Source organism: Wyeomyia smithii, chromosome 2 (assembly GCF_029784165.1).
Source record: "Wyeomyia smithii strain HCP4-BCI-WySm-NY-G18 chromosome 2, ASM2978416v1, whole genome shotgun sequence".
NCBI lineage: Eukaryota > Metazoa > Arthropoda > Insecta > Diptera > Culicidae > Wyeomyia > Wyeomyia smithii.
This window is the reverse complement of record NC_073695.1, coordinates 18693210-18714050: the sequence shown is the minus strand read 5'-3', so window position 1 is coordinate 18714050 and position 20841 is coordinate 18693210. Positions and strand designations below refer to the sequence as shown.

General features: G+C 44.0%; 1 protein-coding gene across 2 annotated transcripts; it reads right to left on the bottom strand.

Annotated features, from left to right (window-relative positions):
- Positions 1-754: 754 nt before the first annotated feature.
- LOC129723034 (vinculin) lies at positions 755-20750 on the bottom strand. 2 transcript variants are annotated; one of them, XM_055676973.1, is made up of 5 exons: positions 20463-20750; positions 8462-8644; positions 4265-6355; positions 3581-4207; positions 755-3516 (listed from the first exon to the last, which is right to left on the bottom strand). In XM_055676973.1, exons 2-5 carry the CDS (start codon positions 8516-8518, stop codon positions 3409-3411), a joined length of 2883 nt encoding a protein of 960 aa, XP_055532948.1. In that variant the 5' UTR covers positions 8519-8644; positions 20463-20750; the 3' UTR covers positions 755-3408. The 2 variants fall into 2 exon arrangements, with proteins under 2 accessions (XP_055532948.1, XP_055532949.1); XM_055676974.1 differs by lacking the exon at positions 20463-20750 and adding an exon at positions 20096-20208.
- Between the last annotated feature and the right edge of the window lie 91 nt (positions 20751-20841).

The window sequence follows — 20841 nt, the reverse complement described above, 5'->3', positions numbered from 1 at the left end:
AATATTCCATCTTATTCTCAGTATATCCCGTGATTATTAATCCAAACTCTGGCGGTAACTTCGGAATCATCACTAAAAATCACAAAAATCCTACCAACCCTGAAGAGCCAGGCGATTCGGAAACCGACCCATCAGACGGTGACATCGATACCGAAGTGATCACTGTAGAAGAAGAAGACCAAGAATCGGCTGCGGATGATGAGGATCCCGCCGAGGAAACACCATCGGAAAGACTTACACAGAACACCGGAAAGCTGGCGAGAATCAGCTTGCCATGTTCGAAACCCGGCAAAAATTCTCCCCGGATGGCGAAGTGGTCTTTACACCGTTACAACCCGACGGTAATCGGAAACAATAATTTCCGATTTATTTATAACTGAAAGATAAAAGATTTTTTGCGTTCAAAGACTTATTGTTTTTGTAGCCTAAAGGTCTCTTAACCCTATTTCTACCATGGTTACTCTAGAGCACCACAGGTTTGGATACAAAAAGCCTTTCGAAATATTTACCATGAATGACAATATTCATGAACAATCAGTATTTTGTTCAAGAATGTTTTTTGAGTAGAATAGGTAAATATTTTTAAAGGTTTTTTCATCCAAACCTATGGTGCACTAGAGTAACCATGGTAGAGAGAGAGTTAAACTACGGTAAGTTGAGCTAGAAGTAACAATTATTTTATTCAATGCAACCCTATGTTTTGCCTAGCATGAAAAAAGAGATATCATTTATAACATCAATCAATTTCCGCTAACAAAGATATAAAATTTATCATTCAACTAATCTCGTAAGTTTACTTAAACCAAGCTCAGTATTGAATCTAGAATGTTTGTCCACCACAATCGCAGTCGAAGATATGTCGACCTGTTCAGTCATGAATGTACTAACACAATACTACGATTGTAAGAATTTCCGATAAACCATTTAAATATCTACCACGATACAAAAATATAGGTATCACACTGTATCTAATCTATTCACCCGCAGAAGTCACGCGCGCTTAGCGTCCGAAGCGATATGCTAAGCCCACCCACGACCAGCGTGACCGTACACTACACTAGGGCACAAACAGTGTCCAACAGTCCTTCGATGGCAACATGTCCTACCACGGTGAACAGCAGCTACTGATAAAACTCGCACTAAAGTTATCCACTACGGCAGCCACCGGATTGGCTTTGCTCTTCACCCGAGACGCTCTAATCAACAATCGAAACGCACGCACGCAGCTGAAAACCCTCACCATTCACTACACCATCCGGTTGATCAACTGGCTAAGACTACCACCAAAGGTGCGAGTTTCAGCGGCCGAAACCGGTCTTATTTTGTATCACGTTCAGCGGCTTATATTGTTTCACGGATTTAATACGATAGTGTTCTGCCGCGTACTAGCCGATTTATTCCGTCTGACGTTGGCGTGGTTCGGCTGTACCCGAAAGTGATTTTAGCTGAACGCAATACTAGTTTCATAATTTAAGTATTAATTCTAGCCTCTAAGTATATTTTCGGTTTCGATGCAAATTGTCAGTCTCAGTTATTTTCACTACGCCTCCGGAAGAATGACAGCCTTGCTAGTCATATTTTATGTTTGTTGAGGATTCATTAAATAATTGTTCAGCTATAACTAGTTAAAAACGTGTAGCCTTTCTAAATTCCCTATCACATTTAGAACGCATTCCATCCTAGCGATTGTGGTTGTAGTCTGATTAAACAATAGGTAGAAACCCAGCGACTAAGGATTGTTGAACTAAACATGAGAGATGATTCTTCATTCAATAAAACCTCGACGTTTTTCAGTGAGTTTTTAATCTATTCAATAAGAAACAGTAGCGCTTCCGTATTACAGGGTTTGAACTATGTTTTAAACAAAGTTATTGTTAAAAAAATTGCAAAAAAATATTTTTTCAATTTCAACTACGAATCAAACCGATGCTAATGGAAAATTCTCAACTAAAAACAAAAGAAAAAACTGTCACAATAAAAAAAAATAAATAGAAATAGGCACTTGTTATTACAACACGCTCGTCTTCTGATTGATTGTTGTATATATTTGATTTTAGTGTATGTATAATGGAAAGGAAAAATATAGAAATCACATAGAAATTGTTATTAGCTGCTCGAGTTTGTTCTGTGAGGTACCAATTTAATTCATTCGAATTTACTATAACCGGTTCGTAGTTTTTGTGCCGGACGAATAAATACAGGATTACTCCACGTGTCCACTTCACGTCAAGTGAGGACAGAAACTAATCAATTGACGTACAGTGAAAACCGGAATAATTGCCAATACAAATAGTTGAAACAAACGCATATCCTTTCTAATCTATCAGTTTTTGTTACTAGTATTAGTAATGTTGCATTCTTATTTGTAACTTCGTTCATTAAAGACAACACTGTGTCAGTAAGTTATTATTGTAACTTTTTACTAGGAATACTATCATCTGACATGCAATTTCGTTTGAGTAAAGGTAAGATATTGCACCTAGTTAAAACCGTATCTGTTAAATGAAATACAAACTCGACTGTAAGTGTAAGTAAACTTGCTTTGTTGGAAGAAAACATATCTTGTGCTAATGATTAACATAAACGTTTCTTAAAACTGTTCCAGCGCATGTATTAGCACAATTAGCGTTGTTCTTATGTCACATAATTAGGCTCTATTTATTACTTGCCATCCAGATATTAGACTGCATTTTTAAAACATCGATATAAATATACTCTGCTAAAATAATGTCGCTTGGACTTTGTTACTATCAGCATGTTTGCATACATTTTTTTCTCATAATCCAACGAAACACAAACAGCAAGTTTTTGTTCAATCCACCTGGCCTGAATTTGTTAATGCATTAATTTTTGGCAACAATTTTCTCGCTTCCCACTTTAACCGCTCGTGCGTTGAATTCCGATATCAGAAATACTATTTCTCCCTAAGTAATTTCGTTATTCATGCTTATAAAAATTCCATTACCTGACTGACTAAGAGACACTCGCAGTTTTTTTTTTCACTGTAGAATTTTTTGTTAATAAAACTAAAATTTAAACAATTTTTTTTCTCAATCGTTGAAAAAATTCGATACAGTTGAGTAGTAACATATTTAGTTAATAAATATCGAGAAAAACATCGCCATACGATAACATCCTTACAAACTATTCTAACTAGCATAAAAATATGAGTACTGTTGTACTAGATTGCCATACCTTTTTAACACGGTTTGAGGTACCTTTCATTAGGCAGTTTTTTTACACAGGTGCAAGGCTCTCTGGTACTATAAATTGGTTAGTTCTTCGATCCATCTTCAAGCAGACGGATTCTAGTCGGTTTGTAACTATGCGTCGTGTATTAGGTATCTTCGAAACTAACCGTGATCCTTGTAGACCATCGCAAAAAAGTGCGGCTGCTTTTCCATTAGCTTAGTACTGGTACCAAGGCTGCCGGCGTACCCAGCGCAAGCGGTGATTTGTCTGATCAGAACGAATCTTAATGCTGGCACCCTCGGCAGCACGCACCGTTTCCTTAACCTGAAAGGATTAGAATATATTAGTTCATTCATTAACTCGCAGTCAATCACAAAGTAATACTTACGCTCTGCATCAGGTTCTGCGCATTTCCGACCAACATATCGGTTGCCTCCCGGTCTTCGTCGGATCCCTGCGCTCCCAGCATCGTAGCTTTGACGGTGGACAAGATTTTCAGCTGCGTTCCGATGGTAGGTATCCGCTCGCACACTTGCAACAAATTCGTTCGGATGCGCTTGTCTGTACATTGACGGGCTAATATCTTCGCCAACCGAGTCACATCCTCCGATGCCTCAGCAATCTTTTTAGCCGTCGCAATTAGCTCGCGCTTGCTGCCCTTTGAGTCGGCGCGAACTAGCTCGGAGAGACGGGCCATAAGAACGGCCATTCGCTTGGCTGCCGCTATGATTTCGTTGTCCTTCGAAGACCACTGGCGTACTTCTTGGTGCAACCCATGAGCCGCCATCAAAATTGGCTGATTAGCATTCGGCATACCCTGGAAGAGTTCATCCTCGTCGTCGGTCTCTGGTGGTGGAGGACGTACCGGCGGAATATTCTCCCGCGGTAGTGGAGGACGTGGTGGAGCCGCCTCCTGATGTTGTTGGCTTACATGCAATGCTGACAGATCTGGCATCTCCGGTACATCCGGAACGTTGTTAATGGCACTACGAATGTTACGCACATTTTGCAGCAGCTAAAAGTACAGTCAAATTATTCACTACACTAAATAATCTAAAACTTGCTAACGAACCTGTTTATTGGCTTCCCGCCAATTTGATGCATGGATTGGATCGGAAATATTGGTGGAAACATTTTTCGCTTCCTGAACCATTGGCGAAATCGACTGCTGAAGACGATCGGATGCGTCGTTAACCTTGGCAATGAATTCCGGATCTTCGGAATTATCTGCTTCCTGTTTGGCCACTAGCAAAACCCGATTTGCCAGCCGAGCTTCACTGGACGTGTTGTCCACCATCTTCTGAGGCTGCCTCATTCGAATGGCCTCATCGCAGAGGAACGAATGCTTCTGCATTTGCTTCTCGGAGGCTTCGATGAAATCAGACGGATCCGTTGCTTGATCACAAAGTGTACGCATACGAAGGATTGTATCAGCGTATTGCTGCTTTAGATTGTTCAAATGTTCTTCGGCCGCTTTGCTAGTTGGATAATTCATGCGAATACGTCCAGCAGAAATAAGCTGTGGAGTCATACTGTCGATTTGAGAAGCCGACGAGAGCAAAACTTCAGCAAGCTTTTTGTTGCCGCCGGAGCCTCCGGCTGCCACCATACGGCTCGTCTTGGATGCACGATCGCTGAAAGTTTGCAATTTATTGGACTTTTGATTGAAATTTTGCTCACGACCTGGCGTTCCTTCTGGAAGTGCGACCGCCTCCATGAACTGCTTCAGAGGCGACGATATATCGATGAAGTCTTCCACAACGCGATTGACCACCGCATCTTGAATTTGTTTCTTCAATCCATGCAACTTCTCATTCAGACGCCGAGCCACGTCCTGCGCTTGTGCAGTATGTCCGAGGCCATTCGAGCACAGTTGCGAGAAGTCATGAGATAATTGCTCTACCTCATCACACAGCTGCATAACTTCTGCCTTCTGATGGCCACTAAGACCTTCAGCCACTTTACGACCTTCATCGACAATAAGTGCTATGGCACGCTGCCCAAGGCCACGATCATCCTGGCTGGGGTTCTGCAACCAGCGACATGCCTGTTCTAAGCGTCCCTGCACTGTGTGAGCTGTCTGCTGAAGACCAGCCTTATCAACACCCATTATGGCATTCAGAACAGACTGTTCCAAGTTGCCCAATTTATCTCGAATGTCACGAGCAATCGAATCTGCCTGGGGAGTCGTTCCTTTGCCATCCTGTCTCAAATCGCACAACGTGTTTGTCATTGCGGTGATATCACCGGCCAATCTCCGGATAATGTGAGAATCCTGAGGAAGACAGCGGTCGGCTACCTTCAGCCCATTACCCACAATCTGTCGGAGCGCTTTCTCTCCGACTCCACCTCGCAGTGCGTAAGGATTTCGCAACCAATCATTCGCCGCTTCCATCTTATTATTAATGGCATTGTGAATCTTCTTCAGCACCGTTAGATTGTCTAGTTCACTTTGATCCTCATCGTAAGTCGTCAGCTGCAAAACGCGAATAATCTCCTGTATCTCCTCACTCATTCTGGAAGCCAAATAGTTTCTATTCTCGGCCGCTTCGTCCGATCCTTTTCCGCTCTGCTCGGCAATCAAAATAAACACCTTCATGCTGCAAATCAAAATAGGTGCCAAAATTTTCACCTGCTCCAAGCAGCGCACAAGAATTTCACTGTGAACTTGATGTGTTAACTCTTTCTCCCTGGCATCGACCTCCCGCGACACCTTGCTTAGACACGGACTCAAATCCTTCAAAAACTGTACCAAATCTTCCATTGTGTCAATCACCTCCGACACTGCCAAATAATCCAGCACACGTTTGCACTCTCGGATGATCTTCCGCACCTCCGATTCGTCGAAACACAGCAGCAGTGACGATGTGCCTTGCAGGATCCCTCTTGAACCTTCGATTAATTTTTTTCGCGCCGGTCCACTAAAGGGATCGCCCCTCAACATGGCCGACGCTTCCTCCAGCAGTTGTGAAGCGTTCTCGACACGGGACAGTGAGGCGGGCATATCCTGCTTCAGAATTTCGTCGTCCGAGTTGTGAATCGTTTCCCGGCCCACACGGACCAGGTTGGTGACAGCCAGCGACACCGCCTGTACCGGCCGGCTGAGATCGGGCATTGCATTGCCATCTTCGGCCTCTTCGTGCAGTATTACCAACCGGGAAACCTATCGCCGATGAAAGGAGAAAGAAACGATCTTAGTTAAAGAGCACATATAGAGGTTGGCACGTTTTACTCTTTCGAGAGCGACGAATTACGGCCAGCTGCGGTAGAAAATAATAATTTATGGCCTTGGCCGGGGTCAGTGCGGCATTTGAAAATGTCATCATTTATTTGAGCTAATTGGTTGTCGGTGAAACGATGCCGCCCCGTATTCAATAGAAGGACGGAAATTTTATACGCTTCCGATAGAAACTAGGGCAACTATTCTCTATTAAATACAATCCGTGGTTTTATGCAGGACAATAAACTTATATTACGGTATTATTTGAACTTGCAGTTTTGTAGTTTAGAGAAAAAAAAGCCTGTTATGTATGCATATATTGAGCCATTTTGCTGGAGAAGAAAAAATTGAAAGGTTTTTTGCATTCAAACCTGTGGTGCTAGTCTAGAGTAACCATGGTAGCGATCGTGATCGTAATTAGTTTAGATCAGTTTTCCATAAAATCCCCACAATGCCTTTTAATGCCAGTATTACTCGCAAAGTCGCAATCATGAACGACAACGAATCTTCAAACAAACAGAAAAGTCTGCCCTTGTCTGTGGTAAAGCGCGACACATGACGATGAGTTTGCGTCTTAGTAAACAACCGACCACATCCTCCATCCTTGCCAATCGACCCTCCATCATCGCGACGACGACGCCGCAAAAGCTACCGGTGTGTGCTTGATGTTTGGCAGTTTAATTTATTATGCAGTCACCGACCACACCGCAAGTCAGGCAGCACACCGTGCCACGCGTTGCTTGTAGTAGGTGTTTGTGCGGCCATGTACCTAGTAACGGACGCGCTTGCAAAAAGAAATGCACACACCGACACACCGCTCTCTTAATCCGGTGATGGTCTCATTAATCTTTTACCGCAGCTCTACTTGCCGGATGCGAGGCCAAACTGCACGTTCAAAGAAATTGCATTTAATGATTAGAGATGGTCAGTTATCGTAAGCTCTGAATCACCGTTAGGGTGACTAACGAAATATGTTTTTTTTACTTTCAATTCATAACACTATTACATTCTTATTCTACGAGGCGATATCGTTGAGCTGGACGAAAATAGAACAAAAAGCTGCCGCATTATCAACAATACATTCACACTCGTAATTGGAACACCGTTCAGGAAAGTTCAAGGTTGCTAAGAAAACAGTCATTTTTCACTGTAATACATCAATTAAACCGTAGTTACCATTTGGCAAAGTTCGGCCACCCGAAACCAACGGCGAGCAGTTTTGGTCGGTAAACAAAAGCAAAGGCAAAATGAGCCGGGGTAAAAGTACTTGAGCCAAAGCAGAAAAGCCGATAAATAGAGTAGCAGCAACGTGTGGATTTTGGTTTTTCACACACCGAGTCTTAAAAATAAAGTATGACTCACGCTTTTCTTCTACCAGCACTTTTGAATAGCGGCTTTTTATAAGCAACAAAGCATTAATGAGCGACCTGAAGGTGTTACGGTCAAAGTGCACCATTTGAACTAAGTTTATTGAAGTTTGCACTCTCTAAATTTTCGCAATACAGTATTCATTATTAATGGACACAATCTGATAAGATAGCAACAACCCAGCTTATTTGGAAACGCTCACAATGAGTTTGGACAAACAAACGAGGACAAATAAAAAACATCTTTTTAATTATCACGGTTCCGAGTTACACAAATAGAACTTGCCACTGTAGGAACCGCAACATGCGAACAGTAGAGTCTTCACCAAAAAAACCAATAACCCGCAACCTAGCGTAGGTAGGTATTGGGACCAACCTACTGTTTGTGTTCTAATTTTAAAATCAATTTTGCCGTCCATGCCTTGGCTCACGCCAGGCCGGCTACGTAAGAAGGACGGAAAGACCACGCGTACTCTCGACTCGACATGCTACCATGTCGTTTTGTTCGGCGACGCTTAAGTAAGTGAAAACAAGGTTAAATTTCGTGCCCGTCCGTCATATATAGTGGCCGGCTGTCCTACGAAGAAGCAACCGAAATATCATGTAAGTGATGGGCTAGGCAATCCGTTATAAAAATAACTCCAGTAACAGCAGCATGATTGACTAGTACTAGTATTGGTACCTGTTGTGCAACGGGCTCCAAGATGTTCTCGATCGTTTTTGTGTGAAACACAGGCATTTTGAATGTTTGTGTTTCGTTTTTTTGTACTACTGGTTCAGGTTGTTTGTGATCGTCGTTGTTGCTTGCTTCAGCTGGGCGATACTTTTTCTAGCGCCCCTCTCTGGCAACTTCCAGATGAATGGTCTGAAAATAACAAGAAAAAATCGCATTAGTTTACTGCAAACGGATTTTCTTTCTTCCTGCAATCTATCCAATGCGAATAACTATGAAATTACTCAGCCACAGTCATAAATTATGAATAATGCGAACAATACGTCTAACTGGAAGCGTATAAAATTTATGCGTCATTTTTCACCCACAAATTCCACCCTAGTCCGGCGTAGACCATGTGAATACAACTCGAGTTTGGCATCTGCCAAGTATCATCAAACCGCAACTGTGCTCCACAATTGCTCCATAGACATCCACAAGTTTAGCAGACGACGATAGCGTACTGCTGAGTCTGCTTGAGCGTGACGAGACGGCCACTTCTGTTCTGCGCCAGACTACGAATTTACCTAATTACTCATTAGGGATGCAATGAACGTGTTCTCAGCAGTCAAAATTTGCTAACCGTATCTCTTTCAGCTTGTGATTTATATACAGTTATGATATGGAACGTGAGCTTACAGTTGGTTGTTAGATCGTGTTCCAAGAAGAGATTTTTTTTTCTATTAGGTATATATGATAAAGACGCGAGTAAAGCATCAAGTCATTCTCGAAAATAAAAATGGTTGTTTTTTTTCTGACACTTGCACACAACTTTGCAAGAAATAGACTTTTTTGGATGGTGATAAAAAAACTAAGACAGAAAATTGAGTTGTATCGTCTTCCAGCAGTTAACCGACGGAATCAGACGTGTTGACATGTTTTTGAGTTCTTTCATCGTTTTATTTTCAATTTCTCCTCAGGTTCCGCGACAAAATTGTTGGAGTAGATCTTACGCTTCAGGTTTTCCCAGAAATTCTCGATAGGTGGCAGCTGGGAGAGGTTGGGCGGTTCCGCCGATTTGGATACCACATCGATATTCAGCCGCACCATCTTCCCCAACGCTCGCCTCGAGTATCTGGCCGACGCCAGATCCGGCCAGAACACCGCATCTTAGCCCCCGCACTTTAAATTTTACCGTTCGCTGCTAGCACGGAGCGTACGAAGAGCGACTTTGACATCCCCTTCTCCCTAATTGTAAGCCACAGCAGCACCTTCTTGGAGAACTTGGTGTGTGAAATGAACTTCACCTCGGAGCTCCCATCCTTTGTGGGGGAAGTAAAATACGAAACGCCCTGCCAGTCGTTGCTATCCAGAATGGGATAGGTCTCGTCGTCTATCACCACCGCCACGTCACGATTCGCCGGGAAAATTGACTTGACTATCTTATTCAGCTGCTACCGCTGCGTCATTTCCTGCAGCTCAGAGACCAGTGGACGGGACTGCCGCTTTCTGACATGTATGTCCATGTTCACCAGCTACTTTTTTCACTTTTTGGCTGGTTACACCGACCTCCCGACCAAGCGCACGCAGCGATGTAGCCACTTTTTCCTCGTCTTCCTCTTCAGCAGGCCCGGATTTAAGGGGGGGGGGGCAAAGGGGGCAAATGCCCCGGGCCTCCCGAATCAAGGGGCCCCCCTAATCCTGAGACGACCTTTTTCTTGCTCGTCACCTTCCAGAACGTTACCTCTAAATGTTTTAAGGAAAGAGGGCCTCACAAAAAAGTTTGCCCCGGGCTCCCCAGCGCCTAAATCCGGCCCTGCTCTTCAGCATTCTTTGGAGCTTCTTGTCGTTCAGGGTCCCCAGTAATGGGCAAAATGTTGCAAAATGTTTTGAAAAGGGTGATGACAGATATTTCTTTAAATGAGACAGGCTCAGGCTCAAATTGGTGAGGAGTAGATTACTACTACCTGCTCATGTTCTCGCCACGTTGAAAACGTTGTCCGGGAGGCCTATTGCAAGAAGTACGCGTTAGATACGGTGATAAAGTTCTCAATGGCGGTATAGAATCTCGGTGATCATTTAGTCGCTGGGGGACATGAAACGCATTTGAACATATTTTTCAAACTCGTATCCGACCCGAACCTAATTTTTTTTCCCAAACCCGAAACTTTTTTTTCGATCAAACCCGAACTCGAAAATTTTATTTTTATGAAACCCGAAATGTACTCAAACCCGAGATTTTATAGATTCTACAGTCGGGTTTCGGGTTTTCAAACCTGAACCCGACCCCTTCAAAAATTTTCAAACCCGAACCCAACGGGTACAGAATCAAGTTCGGGTTTCGGGTTTGAAAACGTATTTGCGAGTGTCAGACTGATCGAGCGCTTTATGCGATGGAGAAGCTCCTCTGTGGAGAGCCTTGGTATCGTGGCTGAATGTACCCCGGAATCGGAGGAAACAGCGTGCTAATCAGATTCTAGCCGAAACCGCTTAAAGAGTAGGACAGCGCTCCGAAGCGGGACTCCTTTGGAAGTATGACTACTTCGAGTTTCCGGATAGCTAAGCGATGGTGATTAAAGTTATGTCCATTTAGAAACCGGAATAATAGAATTATCTCTACCTCGGTAAATGATTGACTTACAGATAAGGTTAATACATCAGAACAAACGTAATTCCCTGTTCTTCAAATAAAAAATATCAATACAAATCATTTCTTTTCGTATCTAATGAAAATTTGCGCTTTCTCCTTTAGTCCTCCCATCAAACGCTGCACACCTCCGGAGTCAACTTATTTGGCACATTTGTTCAACATTTTGGTCATCGGAGCTGTTTTTCCACTTTTCTTAAGCTTCCACTTAAGCAGCTGCGTATCCCTCACCAAATAAACAGTTTTTTGTTGGGAAATTTGTCCATAAAAGCAAACGTAGAATTTTTGGCCAGGAAACTGTCCGAAATCCATTTTGACGTACGTTTCATCATCAATGGGCAGGTATCCTTGGTACTTTGTCAAAACCTGCTGGTACAATTTCCGTGCTCGAGTTTTGGTGACGAAACTTCGCTTGATATCCTGCTCGCAAACGAATTCTTCGAACGGTACTGCGTTTTCATCATCTGATAGTCCAGGGTTAAGGCCAGCAAGAGGGCCTACTTCGATAGGCTATGTGCGAGTGCCAATACAAATCCGTGGGGTGACGCCTACAGGATCGTAATAGCCAAGACTAAAGGCGCGCTGGCGCCTGCAGAGCGATCACCAACGATGCTGGAGCGTATCATGGAGGGATTCTCTCCGCACCACGAGCCAAGTCCTTGGCCTCCGGCGGTCGAGTCTTACGTCCGACGTTCCAGTATCTCAGACATAGACCAGGGATGGTCGGTCAACCTGCCGAGCATTCAATCCGTGAGCGACGACAGCCGTGTCGAGGCAGGGGAGGAGGCAAGGATTACGAATGAGGAACTCATCGTCATCGTTAAATCCCTAAAGGTGAGCAAGGCACCGGGACCGGATGGTATCCCTAACCTGGCGATCAGGCTGGCGATAAAAACGGTCCTCGGGCTGTTCAGGGCAGTTATGCAGAGGTGCCTGGATGACTGTCTCTTTCCGGATAGGTGGAAGCGGCAGAGACTGGTCTTATTGGCGAAGGCTGGGAAACCGCCAGGGGACCCATCGGCATATATGCCTATCTGCCTGCTGGACACCGCGGGCAAGGTGCTTGAGAGGATCATCCTCAACAGACTGGTGAGGTACACAGAGGGTGTACACGGTCTGGCAAGTAACCAGTTCGGCTCCGGAAGGGCAGGTCCACGCTGGATGCAATCTCTTCCGTCATCAAGACGGCGGAGGTAGCAATCCAGCGCAAGAGAAGGGGAATACGCTACTGCGCAATCGTCACGCTCGACGTGAAGAATGCGTTCAATAGTGCCAGTTGGGACTCCATAGCGATCGCGCTCAGGAGCATCCATATACCGGTGTCGCTGTACAAGATTCTGGAAAATTATTTCCAGAATCGAGTACTTGTTTACGACACGGAGAAGGGTCAGAAGTTCGTCCCAATTACCGCAGGAGTTCCGCAAGGTTCTGTCCTGGGTCCGGTGTTGTGGAATGTCATGTATGACGGAGTGTTGAAACTCAAGCTCCCTGTAGGGGTTGTGAACGTCGGCTTTGCAGACGACATAACGCTGGAGGTTCACGGCGAGTCTATCGAGGAAGTCGAGTTGACGGCCGCGCACTGTATACGCAAGGTCGAGGACTGGATGCGCTCCAGGAAACTGGAGCTCACGCATCATAAGACGGAAGTCACGGTTGTGAACAACCGTAAATCGGAGCAACAGGTGGTGGTCAGAGTCGGAGACTGCACCATCATCTCGAAGCGATCCCTGAAGCTCTTGGGGGTTATGGTGGACGACAAGCTAACGTTCGGGAGTCACGTCGACTATGCCTGTAAGAGGGCCTCATCGGCTATTGCAGCACTATCTCGTATGATGTCCTATAGCTCAGCGGTTTATGGCAGCAAGCGAAGACTTCTTGCCAGCGTGATTTCGTCCATACTTAGGTATGGTGGGCCAGTGTGGTCCAGAGCGCTAGGTACTAACAGTTACCGTCGTAAACTGGAAAGTACCTACAGGCTCATGTGCCTGAGAGTTTCGAGAGCGTATCGTACGGTGTCATACGATGCAATATGTGTCTTGTCCGGCATGATGCCTATCAGCATCGCCATCAAGGAGGACAGAGAGTATTTCGACCAACGTGACACAAGGGGCATACGAGGTACCAGAAGGTCATTCTCGATGCTCCGCTGGCAGCGGGAATGGTCCAACTTAACAAAGGGCAGCAGATGGACGCACCGACTCATACCGGAGGTATCCAACTGGGTCGGGAGACGACATGGTGAAGTGAACTTCCACCTGACACAAATCCTGTCAGGCCATGGTTGTTTCAGGCAATATCTGCACAGGTTCGGACACGCGGGGTCCCCCATGTGTCCCGAGTGCGTGGAGGATGAGGAGACTGCTGAGCATGTCTTTTTCGTATGCCCTCGTTTCGAGCGAGGAGCGACATGATGGCTGTGAGCGGGCCTGGCACTACTCCGGACAATCTAGTCCGGAGGATGTGCGACGACCCGGAAATCTGGAACGCGGTCTGTGCGGCCGCCTCTCAGATTGTCCTGGAGCTGCAACGTGTGTGGCGGGTCAACCACCAACACACCAGTGGTAGCTAATTACCAGTCTCCAGGTAGTTAGCTAGGAGGTTATAAGAGTAAAGAGGGTGCATCACGCACAAAAGCCACTCCCCAGGGCTGGAGACTGGAGGGGTTTTAGTGGGTCGGGACAGGGATCAATAGGTGCCTGGGGGAGTGTAACTACCCCAGCATCTCTCTCCTAGTCTCATCCCCACACCCTGAATTCTCTTCTCAGGTGTCTGTTTGCAGATTTCCCCGCCACCTTTAAAAAAAATAGTCAAGGGTTTGTTCAGACAGTTCTCAACACCTTGTGGTTCAGCTTGCGGCCATATGTTCCACTACGACGATTACCTTGAGGCAATCGATCCACGCTCTTTCGCTCTCTGTATCGTTTGAGCACATCATACACGGTTGATTGGGCGATTTCCAACGTTTTTGCGATTTTTATTGTGGACCACGTTGGATTATCAACAACCCTTGTGCAGAATTTTTTCTCTCTTCTCGGTTTCCATCTGGAATGCTGCAACACAATAAGTGAGTTCGGATTCTAACAGGACAGAACTTTAGGCGTTTGCAGCGTTTAGAGCAGAAAGACCCAGTGATAGGCGAGTGCGTGCAGAGACAGATTTCCGAGTACGAAGTGAAAGGATATATCCACAAATCATTGCCGAAGGAATTGAAGGAAGCGGATCCGCGACTTGCATGGTAGTTACCATTAGGAGTGGTGCTAAATCCGAAGAAGCCATCCAACCAGTTTCTATACCAAATAAAAATTCCGAGATGCTATTTCGAAATAACGCTGGTAGGAGGCAAACTAAAAGTTGCACCACTGAAATATACAGTCGATTCCGAGGTTGGAGCTGATGACTGCGGTGATTGGAATGAGACTGGCTAAGACGATAGTCAAGGAACACACGCTGCCACACAATCGCGGTGGATTGCGACTAAGAGAAATGTAGCGGATGATGCTACCGAGTGGGGCAAAGGTCCATGTCTATGATCAAAAAATCGGTGGTTCCAAGGTCCTAGTTTTCTGCGCCAAAAACGGAGGAACAGTGGCCGTCATGGACAGAGCCAACTGCGGGAACTACCATGGAGTAGCTAAGAGCGTGCATGGTTCGTCACGTAACAACAGCAGCACAGGAAGTTGACTGGAAAAGATTTTCCTCGTGGATGCACTCATTGAGGTCGGTGGCTTATGGGTACAGGTTCAGCCAAAATTCGAAACAAAAAGCCGCTAAACAAAAAGTGCAGCGAGAACTGCTAACGTAGGTGTTGGTGGCAGCGGAATAGCTTATATTTAGCTGGGTTCAATGAGAACAATATCCCGAGGAATCGACTTATGTTGACGAATTTGGCGTGCTTGGCTCGGACAGCTGTATCGCTCCGTATCGGCTACGTTTGCATCCTCTGATCGAAGGAACATAGGAGACATCTAGTGAGTCGCTTACTGATGAGTTGGTATCATTAAGAGTATTTGCACGCAAAGGGAGAGACTGTGGTTAATGAGCTGTGGCAACGCTTCCATAAATCAAGGCTGAGATCACTAATTCGCGAGATTGAGAAAGGGATTATGAGGTATGCTGCGTGAAATCAGGAAGGCGGTTCCAATGGTTCCTGGTATACAACACTCCCGGTAGCTAGGCTACAGGCGTTTACCCGTCCGTTTCCAGCGGTACGAACTTCGTATGATCGCGTAATGAGCTACAGAGGGAGATCAACGAGATTGATTCGTAATGTAAGTTGCCAGTAGTCTCGACCGTGAGCGTTGGTGAGACTCCTTGAACAATGCCTCAGGGTCGGCATGCTTATCCTTGATTTTCGCGGGTTACCTGGGAAATGCTTGAAATTCCGATGTTAACACGTATTTAGCGATTATAAACTTTTATTCTTATACTTTTCTACTTGCTTCCCACTTTCTTACATTCTATCTAACCTTCACTTTTCGCTTTCGGGGCTACTATTCTACCATTGCTTCCACCACCTTTCGCCTCCAATCTGCAACCGGCTGACGCGATATTCAACACCTTTGCCGTCAACAACCGTGACAATTCCGCGACCTTTGCCGCCCTCGCTGATCAACACTGAAGCGTTTAAATTGCGGTGTGTTCGAATCCGGCCCAATTCTAACGATGAGCTTGCAGAAGTTTCTTCCAAACACTTCGGTTGTTCCAATCCGAAACTGCGGGGTTCTGGGGAAATGAAAATAAGCATTCCATCAGCTTTCTGACGAGGGCACTCTTTGGCTAAACGGCGTAGGGCGGCTTGGCTTACCTGTTGTCCACAAATTCACTTTTGTTCACTGATATTTAACATTCTGCTTCGACCAACGACTTTTGAAGAGTGAGCGGATCTACGATCGAATCAACAGGTTATTGCCCTACGCCAACGGTCATTACCTCCACCAGATCCTGTTTAATCTTCTCTCCATCGCGGCTCCATTTCGCCCGTCTCCTGGTAGCAGGATACACCAACCAGATGGGCGGGTGGCTGCGTCCATACGACAATCGTTGGTTGGCATGGGCGTCGGGAGGGTGACATCCACATAAACAAACACTTACCATTTATTCAAGACAAACAAAATAAAACGAACTGATTATATATGAAAAATCTCAATAACCTTCTAAGCGGAGGCTACCAACGCTTACAGTTAGGTCAGTTAAGACGACTCTAGCGGCGATGTACACATCGATTTTCCTTAGTGAGGAGACATTGGCGACACTGGTGGCGGAAGCTGAGAGTGTGGTGAATTCGCGCCCACAGACGTATATTCCGCTTGTGACAGAACAGCAGGAGGCTTTAACACCAAACCATTTTCTTTAACTGAACTCCAGCGAGGTAGTTCAAATCCCAAAAAATCTTTCGCATCCCAAATTGGCCGATAGAGGGCAGTGGAATTTGTGTCGAGTAATGCTTAATGCTTTCTGGCGTCGTTGGGTCCGCGAATACCTCCCGACAATCATACGGTGTACGAAGTGAACTGTGAAAGTGCCACCAATCGGAGTTGGCGATATAGTGGTCGTGATAGAGGAAAAGTGCGAAACGGATGGATCCGTGGAGGAGTCGTTAAAACTAAATCTGGAACGTACAGACGAGTAATGGACTCTCTCTCTACCAGCGTCAAAACTGACGCGTTTGGAGTTAGAAACGGGTTCCGAGAGAGAGAGTAAAGCAGTTTCGGGAAAAGAACCAGCTTTACATACGAAACGAACCAATCGTGAGACCCCGTGGTCAGCTGACAGTTCAATGACGGTCCAATAACAGAGCGAACGCAAGTATAGATAAAGAGAGATGAAGAGGAATAAGTAAAGACGAAAGTGAAAAACGAAGAGGTTAATTGAACGCTATCGAATTGAAAATTGGAAAATATTAAAAGTAAAATGCTAGAAGCGGAATTGACGCTCTAAATAAAAAAAGGCCAAAGGAAGGAGTGGACCGCTGATATTTATTTTGCAATTATCTATTGGAAGGAAATGATACGGTGGATAGGTGATAGTAGAGTAGGTGCTAGAAGTTTTCGCACGCTCAAAAGATAGCCTTTTTCTCTGCAACAGTTGTCTTATTAGTTGTTATATTAAAAATAGTGATTTGAGTTCCATATAAAACTTTTTATATCTCTTTAAACATACTTCGTCGAAGATGCTAGCAAAATCATCTGCTACAATTTTCTCGAAAACACTATCTCACTCGCATGAAAAAGTATTCTTCATTTCTCTCCTAGATTGAATAATCACTAAATCATCCATTCTAAAAGAAGCGCAATAAAATACATAGAATCTTTTCTAAATAAAGTATAAGACTGAATCAATTATGAGGATGCTATCAATTTAATCAGCAAAAAAGCACGGTGCAATCAGCAAAAAACGCACTGTACAATTGTTTCGGAAAAATTTCTGTAGTCGGAAGGTAAAATTTATATGCAGAAAATTTCGCAATCCCAGTGAATAAAGTATTCGATTGGATATGCCACCGAACAGTTTGCATTAGCCTTTAATGCTGGAAAATCGTTTTAGCGTGAGAGCCGTTTAAAAATATACGCCGTTCAAAATTAAATTCAAATTAGTCTCCGTTAAAAATTTTTCCCTGATTGTTCCCTAATATTCCATTATCGAAAAATAAATTCTCCAACATTCCCTGATTTTCAAAAATTTTCCTGGTTCTCGCCATGCTGCGTATACCTGTCTATATCCTCATAGACTACTGTAAAAAATGTATATCAGCTTTTTATTTGCATATCATAAACTTTACTATACTTACTTACTTTAAAAGCCCAAGCAAGTTAAACACTTAAACAGGGACGGAATTGTGAATAGGTTGCAAGAATAGCCGTAGTTACAAGTGACTAATTGGAATGGTTCTATTGTATTCCTATTAATCAAGTATGAGTGTTTCGTTACTTAGTTCGAGAGATTGCTATAAATGGAGTCTTTGTGTGAACACATTGATAAAAAAAAGCAATGCTATAAATTAGTGCCGGAAGTGCGATGAATTTTTTGAAGTTATATTAAGCGATAACGCTCGACAAACGCATAAATGTTAGACCAAATGATCTAATTTATCTTGACCTAAATGTTTATCAAAGGTTTTTCATTATAGCTTAGAAAAGTAAACTTCAATATTTCCGCAAACCTGTCAATTTAATTACTTGATAAAATAACGTTAATTCGGCACGGAACATAAACACCGCGACGGCCAGTACATTATTAACAGTGATCCAAAGCAGCGGCACCCCGTAGGTGTGGAACAAATCGGTAGCGTCAAAAAATATCCGGAGGCCTTTTCCCGATCAAACCAGCACTGGCACTGGTGCGATACTCTGTGTAGGAAGCCGAGTACGAATCGAATCATCGGGTGATAATAAACGATGGCGTCATCAACGACGCATAGCGTTGTCTCGCAGTCACCATCTGTTGTGTTGTTGATCCGAAGATCGCTGACACTCGTTGAATGGATCTGAAATGTGCGGCAAAAAGAGACAGTGCATGGCACCGGCGACGTTGACCTAGGTGACGATATTATTGTTTTTTTTTTTTCTACTCATGATTTGTTTGTTGCGTGGGACCGTCAATGTCAAGTTCGATCGAGCAGCGATCGTTTTGCAGAAAGAGCGCGGGTGAAATGAACCTTATGAGTAATCAAAGACTTTGTGTTATTTGTTTTATTTGTTACAACACAGACACACAAACGAAGATAAAATATTGAATATCAAATCTCAACACAAAAAGAAATGAAAACTGTAAAAATATCAATCTTAAGTAAACACTTCGTTCCTATTAGGTGTAGTCATGATACGTTAAATCAACTCCACGCAGGATGTTCGTTATCTACAGAGTAAACATTATTACTCGCATACGCTATATCCAGACCAGTTCAAAACGCAAGGAATTCAATGAATGACGCACACTTTGAGAAGCGAATGTTTCTGGGAAGGAATGTATCGAGGTGCCGTAATTGCCTCATTTCCTATGATATTGATCCAGTGCTCGGCTCTAGTCAATGTCCGAGTAAGGTGCGAAGGTGCTGGAATCTTATTTGTTGATACAGTTAGCAAGAAGCTGTTATTGCTGCTCACATGTGGCAGTCACTTGGAACAGCACCAACTGGGCGGGAGGCGACCGGTAAGAATGTAATCACCCTTTTCAATCAATGGAAGCATGTGTTGGTGGGTCAAATACGAGCATATGCATCTGTAGACGTTGGAAATGGCATCAATTTAATTCACTCTATAAAATTGTTCTCAAAGACGGCTAAATGTTAAAGATGCACCGAAACTGCAAAAGAGTGTTTGTAAATATAAATGCAACATGCATTTAATTGCATTAAGGTTGCTTCTAATGTGTTTTCACCGTGAACCGCTTTGTTGTTTTTGTTCAAAACATAACACCATGCAAATCTCACAAATCAGGGTACCATTCCTACTATTTCAAGGAAATGAAGAAAACATTTGGAGACCCGTACAGTCCCACAGAAGATCATAATAGATCAGAGAGAGCAAGACAGACCACAGGGGAAGCTGAATTAAAACATAGACACCGCGTCCGCCTTGATCACTCTAAAGAGTGGGTGATCACGAATGGCGTTTGATATGCGCTTAGTTTTCACATCGTCGTCGTCGTCGTCGTCGTCGCCGGCGCAGTGTACTTTTGATCAAGCGCGCGCAAAAAGTAAATAACAAAGGGACCATGAGCGGCGGCCACACGACGAGTGACCTCTCTAGGGCAAACTTAGCGCGAGCACTGTCACAGTAGGTGTCCGTTTCAAAACATAGAAACGAAAAGCATTTGTCGCAGGCAGCTTTAATTTATAGATAGGAGTTGAAAATTCAGTGCTCTTCAGTCGTAATGGAACGATAAAATATTTTTTTAATAAAAAAAACTCTTGTTCTTGTTCTTATCTGCACAGATCACGGTGAAATTTATATAAATTTCTCAATTAAAGATGTGCTCGACCATGCACTACATTTAGGCAATATTTATTCGATGCGTACCCATTGTTTGGAACCCCGTCTCTCATATTCAGTTGACATCAACCTTTCCGTTCTGTGGGTGTTCCTCGAATATTTTGTTACTCTTTATTACCACTTCCAAATAGTTTTGCCCAAACGCAACAATATGAAAATAAACCCCCAAAACTCGCCTTTTCCTTTACTTTCAATCTTTTCCAACGTATCCAACACACGGGAACGAAAACTGCAACTCCCTGCTGCGACTTTCTTATTGGAAGTCTTGCACGAACACACTTATCTCTAATCCGAACGAAAGATGATCCTCCGTCGTCGGAGAGAAAGAAGATTCAGCACAAAACGCAAAACTACCGTTCTTCGTCACTGTTAGAAAATTTTCACCTATTTTTACCTTTTATGGATTTTTTTCTCGCGTCACAGCTGTACCGCCCTCAGGATTAGACAATCTGGACTAAAGGAGCTGCACTGAATAACAAAACTGACAGTCTCGGGCGACAGAGAAGAAAGGAATCAGGTTTTCCGTTTTCGCAATTTTTTTTTTGTTACTGAACAAATACACTAGCACAACAAGGCACAAAGCATCAATGGAATATTAACGTGAAACGAAACAAAAAACTGTCCTAGCAAATTCCAGAACCATTCACGACGAACGAACGATGCAAACTAAACTCAAAAGAAAGAACGTACAATGTGCGTGTGATGCAAAAAGTTTATGCTGCTTTTTTTGCTTTGAACCTCTTGGAACACAAACGCAAAGCGTAATTGTCAAA